This window comes from Athene noctua, chromosome 2 (genome assembly GCF_965140245.1).
Source record: "Athene noctua chromosome 2, bAthNoc1.hap1.1, whole genome shotgun sequence".
NCBI classification, from domain to species: Eukaryota; Metazoa; Chordata; class Aves; order Strigiformes; family Strigidae; genus Athene; species Athene noctua.
This window is the reverse complement of record NC_134038.1, coordinates 71,787,669-71,801,040: the sequence shown is the minus strand read 5'-3', so window position 1 is coordinate 71,801,040 and position 13,372 is coordinate 71,787,669. Positions and strand designations below refer to the sequence as shown.

The 13,372-nt window shown below is 37.2% G+C and overlaps 1 protein-coding gene across 1 annotated transcript in view; it reads right to left on the bottom strand.

Moving 5' to 3' along the window:
• MOCOS (molybdenum cofactor sulfurase) overlaps nucleotides 1–13,372 on the bottom strand; it is a 228,423-nt gene that overhangs the window by 188,960 nt on the left and 26,091 nt on the right. Inside the window, exons 2-3 of the mRNA XM_074899417.1 lie at nucleotides 12,984–13,073; nucleotides 10,097–10,163 (exon numbers count right to left, since the gene is read on the bottom strand). Coding sequence (XP_074755518.1) covers nucleotides 10,097–10,163; nucleotides 12,984–13,073 — 157 coding nt within the window. The remainder of the gene's footprint in view (nucleotides 1–10,096; nucleotides 10,164–12,983; nucleotides 13,074–13,372) is intronic.

The following is a 13,372-nucleotide window of genomic DNA, read 5'->3' as shown; positions in this document are numbered from 1 at the left end:
CCTTTGTATTTGGCTTGCTACTGTAAGCTACATTATGTATCCTTGAATTGAAATGTTCACAGGTATGGCTCAAGGTGTTGAAAAACTACAGAACTTTCTTGCTTGTACCTGTGCCTATAAAGTACATCATGTTATTTTATTTTCCTCTCACAAATGAAGCAGCATATTACATTCATTACTGGACTGTATCCCACATGGCAAGGATTTCTCACTTACTGACAGAAATTTACCCTTGTGTACTGCCTTCAGACAATGCATATGGCCCAGACTTCCCTGTAAGGCTGCTACATGGTAAAACTTTCTCCCACCTGAAGGAGAAAGTGGGACACTTGAAGAGAAGCAACAGCATCCCATTTACTGAGATAGCCGCTCAAGGCAGATGAAAAGTGCTACTGGAAAGTCAAAGGCCTCCTTCTTTCCTCTGAGCAGCTATGTCAGTCAAGCAGGAGGAGGGAGAGCCACTGCTCCTATCTATTTTGGCTCAAGCAAGTTTGGTTATCTGACCTATATCACGGTTGTTTAGGCTTTTTCCTTGGCTAAGGTAACCTGTTGTTTACAAATTCCTTCCAACCTACTACTGCGACACATTTAACTCATCACAAATAAACACAGGCAAAGTTTATGCTGCAGTCATGGACAATAATGAAGAAACTATCCACTTGTAGCACACTATATACACAGGAGAAACACAACCAAGAAGAGTTAAGAGGTCTGTTTTAATCCAGGCTCAGTCACTGCCTTCATATGCTGTCCAAGCCACAACATTTCAGAGGTCTGTACAGTTTCTTACTCCAGTTTGAGTGCATGGTAATACCCAAAGAGCTAAAAAGGCAGGCTGCAATGACAGTTATTGTAAATGTGTCACTACACGATTGCGGATAAAAATCAAGTGTTCAAAACCATCCATAACGTTTTGCAGGGGAGGAAACATTTCCCATGTATGCTAACAAAACCACCACATTATACTGCATATATGATATTAATGGAGTTCACATTAAGCATTCTGGAATAATTTAAGCTCTATATGTGTGGCCTGCTGTTCAGTCCTTGGAAGGCCAGGTGAGTACTTTCCAGTAAGATTGTACAAGGGGACTTGAGGGTTTGGAGTGTGTCGGTGTGGAACTAAAGGGTTTCCACCCCTTCAAGGCTAGCAGAGCAGCTCTTGTCTAACAGAACGTTTTGGATTCTAGTTTTCACTTTCCACAGGAAGACATCTGTGTGAAATAAAACAACCTTCAGCTTTTATGAATTTATAGCAAGATTGTAAGCATCTTCAGACAAGCCCTTACTGGCAGGCAGAACTCGTTCTGCTGTTGCAAGGAACTTGTCATGGACAGCGAGTGAACTGGAGGTTTCACAGAAGACTCAGGAGAGAACTAGCCTCCTAAAAGATGGCTGAGTGGGACACCACACAGGATTTTGGAAACAACGGGTCAGTGAAATTTTTCTTAGCAAGGTAAAATTAACTAGGATTCTGCCTCATACCTCTGCTGCCTTGTTAGCACAAAAGTCTCAGCATTATATGCCAAGGGTCAGTGTTAGTATTGTTCATCATCTGTGGTCTTTTGCTGCGTTTTTTTTGGGGGGGGGGGGTTAGGTTTTTTTTTTGTTTGTTTTGTTTTGTTTTCTCTCTGCAAGACAACACTGGTTTTTTTACATAGTTTACTCACAAGTCAGAAAAATCTGGTCTGTGAACATTGACAGATTTTCCAAATAAGTGATTCATATCTCCAAAACCTCCTTTATGGCATGACAGGTATTGTGCAAAAAAATGTAATGAAATACTAAACACCTTGAAAAAGGTAAAGAAAGACAAACTAAAAGAAGTGGTAACAGCATAGCTGAGAAAAGCCTGAGCGTTGAAAAGCTCTTTTGAACACTATTGACTGTGAACACTAGATTCATTACAAGCCAAGGGAGTCTTCATAAAATCCAAAGCATACACATCTTACTCCTCTAAACAGTCTCACCATCCAAAAGCTTGCAATAAATTCTAAAGTATTAGCAACATGCTATTGAGCTGGCACTCAATAATACTAATGATGCAATTTTCTTCCGCCTTGGCACATACCAAATATACTAATAAAATCTAGCAAATTAAACCTGGATTCACTAGACATTATTAACCTTAATATAAAGGAGACAGTTCTGTTCAAAGTCTTGCTTCATTTATCTTTCATATTCCTGTATCTAACCATGACTCATGCTGCTTCTTAAAGGCACCCTTTAATCTCAAGGACACTATCTTTGCTTACAAATTTCATATTAGAAATAAAGTTTAAAACAGGTGAGAAACTTGAACCAGTGAACTAAGCAGAGAAACAAAAGAAAGCATAAAGAAAGTTAGAAGGAATATTAATATTGTCATCATATACTACAAACGTCTGTCTGAGTTGGTGGCACTGCATATTTTCAAACTACCAATGAAAGCTAGTGCATTTAGCTTCAAAGAATTAGATGCTCAAAGTGATCAAGTTAATCAAATCATTTTATCTCCTTCAAGTCAATGTGGATTCCTACATAATACCTCTCTGTACAAAATATCACAGTCTTCTTTCATTTTTCCTCCATTCATATCAGTATCAACCAGTTTATGGAGCACATTACCACTTTCAGCCTAGCATGAAATTTCAGAACAAAAACAAACAGGAAAAATCATCTTCCAGCAAATGTATAACATTCTAGAAGAATGCACAAAGCCCAAAGATGTGCTTTCTTTCATCCAGGAAATCCACTGTGCTTGCAGGTTTCCTCTATTAATTCGAAATGCTCATGCCATTTCCTTACCTTTACAATAGTTTTTGCCTTCTCCTAGCACCCAGAATATTTGATGAGGTCAGATAGCTATTTAAAGAATCCTTTATTCTGTCTCAGTTACCATACCCTTGATTGCCATACTGCAGGACTTATTTTAATGACCCCATTCTATTTTGGCTACACATTTCAGAAAGATTAAGGCAATCCAGAACAAGCCCACAGACAGGGTCAATGAGATTGGGGTGGGGCATGAAGAATACACCTTTGAAGTAGAATCTAGAGGAGCTTATCTTGTTCAACCTATGAAAACAGGAGAATGGGACAGGTCTCCTTTACATAAATGAATCAGAGAGAGTAATGGTGATAAAGACTATGAAAGCCTATAGGTAACATGAAATTCTGGCACAGAAACAAAATGACACTGGCTTCTCACGAGCCAGTGGAAGAGGGAGTTTTCTAGCCCTCCCAGTGGGAAAAGGCATCAATAGCAGATGAAAAGTACCATGTGACAGTAGATGAAAAGCAGGAGATGAGACACAAAAACCCTGAAGGTCATGTGCATTCCCATACTCTTGAACCATACCAGTTGGGATGTTTATGACCTGGCTTTCTTGAAACCTGGCACCCTAAAACCCTTACTGGCCCCTCACACTCTCATTTCATCCCTGCTCCAGCTAAGGTGGCCAGTTTGCACCACTTCATTATGCCCTGCCAGTCACCGTCCATCCTTCTGCACTCACTGTTCTGTTTCTTCTGCTCAACAGTGCTGCTTTAATGCTCCCACTGGCTCCACTCCCTCTGGTGTTTAACACATCACCCAGCCAGCCTGGAAGCTGTGAAGCTGCCCTGCTTTTTGCCACAGAAATGTTTGAATTTTCAGCAGGGTAGCAATGTCCTCGCTAACAAGCAGTTATATACTTAATGAACGCAGCTAGCTGGCATCTGCCTGTGGCCAAGTGGGTTGTCAGGGCTGAGGGGAGAAAAAAAAGGCAACAACCACTAATAGATGTAGGATATTAACTGAAAATTTCATCAAGACAGCAGGTTGCAGAGGACAGCAAAATACAAAAAAAACCCCAGCGTTAGGACTACAGTATCTAGCATGGGTGCTGTAAATAACCTGCTTATTAGAGAGAGAGCTGAAGGCATGTGCCATTGTTTGGCAAAGCAAATGTGTTTGCTCTGTCTGTAAGAAGACTGGATGAGCTACAGATAGTCTGGGATAACACATAAAAGCCAATGGCATTATTAGAGATGAGAAGGCAGAGGCAGTTACACTTGTGTAACAGGGACAGAAGATAATTCTCAGGCTATATCACAACTGAGAGAGAAAAAAAAAAGTAATGAAATCACTCAAACACTTCAGAGTCACCTGCTCCAAAGTTACCACTACTTGCAGATCATATGTGCTTCTAGACAAAAAATAAAGGAATACATCGCTATATTCAGGAGGTTAGAAGTTCAGCAGTAGTTTAGAAATATATATATATTCAAAATGTAAATAATAAGCCATGAACTAGCTAGTTTTTTAATGATAAAAAAAATAAGCAACACTAATAGCTATTCACTTAGGTGATTATTAGAGACTACTTATAAAGGTGCAGGTTGTGCACTTGCTAGAGGATCATTGAGTAAATTTCAGATGGAACATAAGAGAAAGTGTCAGCCATCTTAAAAAAATTAGACATAAGAAAAAATATCAGCTGAATTTTGGACAACATACATAACTCAAGATGGCACTCAAAATTTCTTGCCTTAAAGCAAATGGAGCACCTCTTCAATGCTACATAACTTACTCTGAGAAACAGAAGTGCACTGAAGTCAAAACAAAGTTGTCAAGTACAACATGTGCACACAGGGGATGGCAGAAATTATTTTTGTGCTAAATATCAGGTCTTCCATTAAAAATCATCTAAGCCAGTAATGAAGTTGTCAGATTCCCCTGGAGCTGGCAAAGTAACTGCTAGCATTCCCAATAGCTAGACAGGACTATGTTACTACCCACTAAACAGCAAGGGCAACAAGTGTTACCCGAGAAGTCACAGACCAGTGCGGCCCTATACTGCTTCTTAGGATGCAACTTCAAATCCAGAAGAGGGAGGAACACTGCATTTCTTCTAGAAGTATTGTACAGCCTAGGGAGGGAAAAAAGCTTCCATAAAAACCCTGAAAGACACAAAGAGATTAAGAGAAGGGAAAAATGGAATTTGCATTGGGAGAACTTTCACTATTTTTATCAATGTATTTTGTCCAGTTGGAATATCTCAGTCATCAGCTCAGGTGCGCTCTCACAGGCTTCCCCAGCGACACAAAGGCCATCAGGTCCCTGCCAAAAGAGCAGCTGAGGAGGCAGTGAGGCTTTGTGCATTTAAAAAATGTGAACTAACATGGTGGCCTGATTCTAAGTAAGCCTCTCCCTACTCTGAATGTTATCTAGAGAGCAATGGCACAGCAAGACCACTTTAAAACTTAATTCTCCACTGCTTTTTTGTCACAGCCACATTATAGAAGCAGATTCCTGAGGTTTTTTTTCTGAATTGGGAAGGAAAAAAATTAAACATTGTATCCACCCTTTTTCAGACCTCTTTGCAAAACACCCTCTAACCACCCACACAAATTAAACTCAGAATTGCCCAGGAGCATTTCATCCTTCGTGTTCATAAACTAGCGATCTTGACCTCCAGATTTTAATTTATTTTACTGAAATATTTATTTCTTTCAATAAATGAATCATTCCAGATTTGGCTCTCTTTGCAACACATTACTCAAATAGCATGACTATGAATGTAAAAATTTTATTTACTGCAATTTCTTCACACAAACCATGAAGTTATAAAGCTGAAGAGTTACCAGAAGAGTAACAGAGAGTATTATTAGCAAATTCCTTTCTAAAGTTTCAGTTTATCAAGTTAATGGTTAATGATTTTATTAAAACAGAGATGAAAGTCCAGGATCAAAGTTCCAAAGTAAACTGATTTCATTGGTTCTTAAACCAGTCTCCAGACTCATTCAGAAATAACAGTACCTCGTATACTGTCCGGAAGCTTTTAACTACCTTGCATAGGACTGAAAAGATTAAGCCCATCAAAAGTAATGGATTGACTCCTAGAAACAACTGTTTATAAAATGGAGTCCTTAATTTTAAATTTACTATCCATCCCACAAGTTTTTTTCTTTTAGTGCTAAGAAGAAAAAAAATAGGTTCTCACAGTTGCATAAAAGACTAGGTGTGGCCAAGGAGAAAAAAGAAGGATCTGCACCAAAGCCATTGCTCTGTTGTCGCTCAGCGCATAACAGAGCACATAGTCAGGATATTAGTCAGCTCGCTGTGGGCACATTGGGATTGTTTCATTGCATATCTACGTAAAATCATTCCATAAACCTTGAGGAAAAAGATCACCCCTCTTGCCTATTTATCAAGCTCTTCCAAAAAAGCTATCTATTATTCCCAATTATCTTCTAATGCTTCTCCCATTTGCGATATACAGTCACCTAAGTGAGCACTGTCTCCTTTTGCTAGGCTTCAGCAACTGTGGTATTTCAGACTTGCCCTGCTGAGCAGTGGGATCAGGAAAAGCAGCATTTGCAAATGACGTTATAAAACAAGCATGCAAAAGAGCTGAACCATCCTAGTTCTGAAACAAGGTTTTCAAGTTGATAGGTACCATTAAAGAGGACAGGACTCAGCACTCAGATGTCATTCATCCATACAGTCTCCCATCGATGACCTTTGCAAAGGACAAATCAATACTAAGCAGATACTGTATCTACTATTTCTTACTGTGTAGGAAAGGTCAACGAATTTTCATGTATGTATCAGTTCTAACATTACTGTTTTCAGACACAGAACTGCTTAAACCTGTTAATAAAGAAAACATTCTTATCTTGCACATAGCACCATTTCAGAACATGTGATAATTTAAAGAAAAAGACTTGAAATGGAAACTTACTTCATAAGCAAGGTACAATGCATATAGAAGGAATGTAAAGCTTTACCTTGTTATCATGAAAGGTTCTCTTCAAATACAAAGTAAATTAAATCATAAACAGCATTTATAAGACTGCTTCCTTAGCAAAATCCATTACCACTTGTGTGTTTTACCACAGAAGTAAGTATTTCTTAAAATACTAAGCCATTTACGTTAATTTTGTACATGCCTGCTGAACCTTTTTTCATTCATATGTGCAGGCCACAGAGATTATTCTCTTATAGTTCACTTAGATGGCAGCATATTTTGAGAGGCCTTTATAGAAATACGCATTTCGGTTTATATTTAAGCTTGATCCCATTTAGCTCAATGCCAAATCTATAATACACATATTGCCACAGTCGAGGAGAATCTGATGCTGAAATCTTGGCTGAAATTTCTTGCTTCTTTTTAAATATATATTTGAATTCCCAAAGTATGCTTGAGTTTAACATTTCATAGTACCTGAAAGTTCAAGGATGAACATCAAAACTCTATTAAATTCAACACTGTGTTTGAATGAGAAAAGTATCCTGTTGTACTATCCTGTTGTACATCTTAAACACACCACAAAGCACTAAAACTTCAGTCTGGCTCTGGTTAGAAGACACTGCTGCACTATTTGATATTGCAAGTGTAAGATCTACAAGGACAATGTTTTAAAATATTCAGAAAGCTAGTATTTTAAAGCGCTTGCAAATGAGGAAAGGGTTATTTAGTACTCAGTGTAATGAATTTCTGAGTTGCATTATCTGAAGGATCGTAAGGAGATATTGCACTCATGTTCTGTAGCTCTATGGAACTGAAGCAATGGCATTTCCATACATCCGTAAGCAAAGTCATAAAAAGGATCTATAATCTTTTGATGCATACATTTAATACATTTCGGTAAGGTTTATTACAGTTCTTGCTTCCTCTTCTCAGCGTCACTCATGGTTAATGTAGAGATACAATGTTGAAAATCTCTCAGTTAATTTCAAGTAAAGGGAAGCAATGTTTTTAAGAATAAAATAGTTATTTTTACTCTTACTGTACTTGAGCTGATCAAGAGGTAAGCCGTTTTGATTATTGTAATCTTGTAAATCATGGAAAACATCCACTGACTCAAATATTTAATTATTTATGTTATATTCTTGCAAATCCATGCTGTAAGAGTGGTTTCTGTATGTCAAGCAAATATGAAGGCAAAACCAAATCATAAAGCTTTGTACTGTGGAACAGTGTACACTGCCAGATTAGGAAAGTCTATTCTGATGCTGCTATCACCAAGATTGACAAATATAAATCAAAAATTAAGCTTTGTGTTTAGTTTTAATTAGTTGCTTGTGTCATCTCATCAGAAAATTAAATATTTTTTTTTAAAAATCATATTGTCTCGGAGTCAAACACTGAAAAAGAGCCATATTTGTGGCTGCAGCCATGTGCCAAAACCAGAACTATAAGGAAGTAATTAATTTTAAGACTTCTGAAACTACCTTCTGAATTATTCTTTCACCGAGGAAATCCAGTCTATGCACTGTGATGCAGGACAGAGCTGCCTGTCTCCCTGTCTTGTTATATTGCTTATTTTGATTGGCTGCAATGACATGGAAGTATAGATTTTTAATATACTTTTATTGCCTTTTAGATAGCTGACTTACTGACAGTGTTTTTGGGGCATTTTCTTCCTGAATTTTTATGACTATGCCTTTTTGATGACTATGCTTTTTAAATTTTTATTGGGGAATAATGGCTGAATTTCTATAGGGAAAGATGACAAATTCTATTGGGTGCGATACTGAAAATGTTCATTTGGATGCAGAGGACCTTCTTTTTTTCCCAAAAAGAAAAAACCAAAACAAACCCCAAACCAACACAAACACTGATATGATTCTTGTCAATTCCCACCTTGCTCTTATAAAAGTCTTTTTAAAGCAGGATCCAAAATAAAACAAGCTGAAGATGTCAACTCTTTTAAAGTAATCTATATAAGCTACATGGTGAAAGTCTATTTCCTTGCTCCGTAACATGAAGAACGCAGAGTACAATAGTAATTAGTCTAGAAACAGCTACACTTTCTAATGTGCCTTCATAAGAAGAACAATGAAATGGCAACATTGAAATATCACTGAAGTTAAATAGAAACCAGAATGCTAATGCTGCATATGAGCCCACAGGTATGCTCAGGAGACTGAAGGGCTGTAGGTATTTCTGCACCTGGCTATAAGTGTCTTCTTTTGAAAACAGCTATTCCTCATAGAGAGTCTCTTTCATTCCATGTGGCCCTACATCAATAGGTTGTCATCCTGCTCAGCATAAGGGAGGGTTGTGGAAGAAGCAAAAATAAATACTTTCTCAAGAAAGCCAGTGGCAGCAAGGGAACAGGTTATAGCCAGCAGCATGTTACACCTAGAAATCTTGGGTTTTTTACACCCTCATAAAAGTGTAGTCAAAGAAAAAGCAGCAGAAAGATGTAAGGCGGATTTTCTACTTTACAGCTATGCACATTACAATGCTATCGTAATGCCACTGCTGTTGATCTGAGTTCTGTCATATGTTTTGGAGAAAACTTTGCTTTTAAGGAAGATAATAAAACAAAGATGAATCTGTGACACTTCTTTCTTTGCACAAAGAGTGCCATTAAAAGCAGACAAATAAACTCAAAGCATATTCTTCAATAAAGACACATTTTATAAAATAGCAAGTTACCTAACACAACCAATAAGCAAGTACCTAGGTTGTATATTTCTTTATGGTGTAAACTAATGGCAAGAAGTGTACTTTCAGTACGCTCTACCCTGAACTTTCAAGGGCATCCCTTATTTAAAGATTCAATTTGCTTTCTTGTCCATACCCAGAAGCCCCAACACTCAATCTTACATTTTCTTTTTCTTTTTGCTCTTAAAAATTACACTAAAAAAACTTTAAAAGGTATTTTATTACTCCAGCAGAAGTTAAGTACCTGCTGTAAAACAATGTACACATTCCCATAAGCTTTTAATAAATCCTCACAAATCTCTCATTACACCCTATTTAATTTCCTCTGAATTTTAACCATGTCCTTGCACTTAGTTCCACCTTACTATCTTACCATACCATCTTACTATCACTTTTGAGATTCCAACTTCTACATCCTAATTAAAATGTGGACTTATATTACAGCATTAATTTACTACAGGACTTTGAGAATTGGGGCATCTGAGAGAAAAAGAACTGACTTTGTCCAACGCTTTACTGTCCAAGTATCTTGTATTATAAAAGTGTTTCCTTTAGATGGGACAGATGACCCTCAGAAAATGACATCATAGCAAAGTGATCAAAACAGCACAGGAACAATCAAAATGAAAACTAGGAAGTGTATCATACAACATCTGGAAGAAAGATTATTCTACCTGTATCGGACATGCTCGATTGTGTCATATGTCAGCTTGCTGCTGATATTCTGACTATGAGGGTTGCCTAGGAGACAACAGAGATACAGAAGTTAATCATTAATCACAATTTTGCTATTAATTTTTTCTTTTATGAAAGTATTACACCAAGTCAGCCTGAAAAGATGACAAAGAAAGATTTAATGTATACTTCACAGCAATGCCCTGAAGCTCCTTAAAGCAGTCAAGAGAAGGGACAGGTTACAGAAGACAGACCTTGAAACTTCAGCTAGATCTCTTACTAATACTTATACAGTTCCTTTAAAAAGAAAATGCAACTCCATATGCACAAAAGTACTAGGAAAAACTATAGACAGAATGCACATTCATAGATGTATATATATATATATATATAGTGTGCACTAGCCAAGAAGCAATTTAGAAGAGACAGCAGTTGGAGATAATAGACATTCATGACTGGACAACAGGACTAACACTGGTTTCTTTAGTGTCTGAAATTCAACGAGCTCATAAAAACATAAATTTTATAGCAAAATTAGTAGCCACCTTAGCACAAGCATATATATAGTGTGCACTAGCCAAGAAGCAATTTAGAAGAGACAGCAGTTGGAGATAATAGACATTCATGACTAGACAACAGGACTAACACTGGTTTCTTTAGTGTCTGAAATTCAACGAGCTCATAAAAACATAAATTTTATAGCAAAATTAGTAGCCACCTTAGCACAAGCATGTATTAACAATTAAGACAGCACTTAAGAAGGTCATGAATTTATCTTCTTGTGCAAAAAAGATTACAGCAATATCCACACAGCCACAGCACACTTGCCTATTAGTAAATGCTTAAAGAACACACCTAAACAGTTTGGAAAGAGAACAAGAAAAAAATTGCTATACTAATACAGTTTTTGCAGTAGGCTAAAATATTAGCTATTCTCTTTTTAAAATATCAAAATCACCCTGCTGAAAGTTATTGAGTGAAAGTGTTGAAAAGAATAATAAATTTAGAGCTCAAACCCAAAACTAATACTCAGACTTTTCATGTCTGATGTTGAATTTCTGTAATTTCCAATTCAAATATTCTCGGCTTAGAAGTGAGAATCTCTCTTTCTTACATTACTTTCCCTCATTTACACATGTAACAGCTAAACTGCAGTTCTTCAGGCCTGTGGATTATCACCAAGAAAATAAAAAAAACCTGCAAGTCAAACTCTCCCTTCACTCACATGTGTGTCTGTTAAATGAACTCTTTTTATACAAGTTACTCCCCTCAGAGTATCAGAGATGTAACCAAAAAAGGAGAGATTTGACCATATTAGAGCTCTTGTTATCATTTTAGATGAAAGCAGTATTAAAAAAGATACAATTTGTTCTCCCAAAGCATAATAGGTACTATGCAAATCTGCTCCAAACTGGCAGCACTACTATTTCTATTCACAAGCACTCAATTGATTCACAAATTAAATTTTTTTCCACCACAGACAGTACTTATTGTAAGGGTTGAGCCCAATGTTGTTTGAAATAACTAAGATCAGAGTGCATACATCTCACTTTACAATGGCTGTAGTGACAGAACATTAATTTTAATATCACTGACATGCACTTCAATAGGAGATTTTGAATGTAATCAAATCAATGTATCTTGTTATAACAGAAAAAAACCCCTTTTCCTATCAAGAACAACATCTATTTCATAGTGGAACTTAAATCCATGCTCTCAATCCTGGCCTCGCTACCATTCAGGAAACAAAAGAGGGGGAAATGACACATACAATGGCACACTGAAAATGAAAACTACCCAGAACTCTCAAGTGGCTCACCCAGGTAATAAGCATAAGTGTGCCAGTGCTTGAGTGAACATGGTTTTCTTTTAAGGCAGTGGTACCTAGTTTTCAAGTGAGGAATTACTCTGCTCTGTGTATCAGGGAGCACAAGAAAGACACAAAACTAGCCAAAAGGACACATATCCCACAGATAGTAACAAACAATGAGAAATTTTGATTACATCAATGGGACTACTTATAGAGTATATAGATAATACCGTACAGGTTGTTTGGTTTTTTTCTGGTTGAGCATGAATCACTCCAATGTAAATTGTCTCACACAGTGACAGTATTTCTTAAACAATGGATGCTGTTGTCTTTGTATAAAAGCGCATTCAGTGTGTGGTTCTCAGCTAGACAATAATGTTAAAAAAGAGATTAAAGGTTTACGTAGAGGATATGGACATGAAGTACTTGTAGGTACATTCACAGTTGCAATAGCTAAATCTCCACACAGATATTGCACAATTCTGTACATATTTTCACTCACATTCTTAAGTTCAAGATTGCTTTGGCAATGTACATCATTTTTTCTAAGTAAGCATTAGTCTAATTGTCTGGGAGAGGTATAGCACCTACACCCTGCCCAAATTCACTTGGGATCTTTGAGCTAAGCCTTCTTCTAAATAAAGTGCTTATACTGAGCCACAGTATAACATCCCTGTGATGACTCTCACTGAGAAGGGGGGTGGTTCTGGATTCTAGTCCTTGCATAAGAAATTGGTTTTGCATTTTGTGTGGGAAAAAAACAGACAGAATAAACAGTGCTCAGAGCTACATTGTATTTGTTTATCCCCAGCAAGGTGCCCTAACCCTAGGGCGACGGTCATGCTCCCTTTGATTTTTCTTCTTCAACAACAGACACGTCCTTGGCCACCAAAAAACAAGGCTAGGGGTGACACAAAGGGATTATGACTCCTTTGTAAAATCACTGGTCCTCCAACTACTCTATAGCAGTGTTAAAAACCCCGCAGAAGTACTCTTCTAACAACTCAAGAGGCACAGTTTTGATCTATTTAGATGGAAACTTGAGAAGACTAATGGGAATGTTGTTTTGCACTTACCATAAACGTTGTTTCTGAGGTCATCAGTAAAAGCTTTAAGTAGACTCTCTGGGAAAAGTGCTGAACCGGCATGGTCAAGGTAAGTAATTCCTAAACCAAAAATAAAATTAATAGATTCAATTTTTAAAATATTTAATTCCATTTTCTCTCACACTGAAGTGCCCCATTCAAACACCCCTAGTGCAGTACACCACACAAAAAGGCAATTTCCCAAAACTTCCTGTGGTATATTTCTCTGCCTGACTTAGAAGTCTCTACAGCTCTTGAAAAATGCTTCTCAAATACGTTCCAATAGTCAGACAATATTCACAGCAAGGCATCTTTCATTCACTAGCAGAAAAAAAAAAGGATCTAATAGAAGCCCAACATTTTGATTGCATCTTTATAAT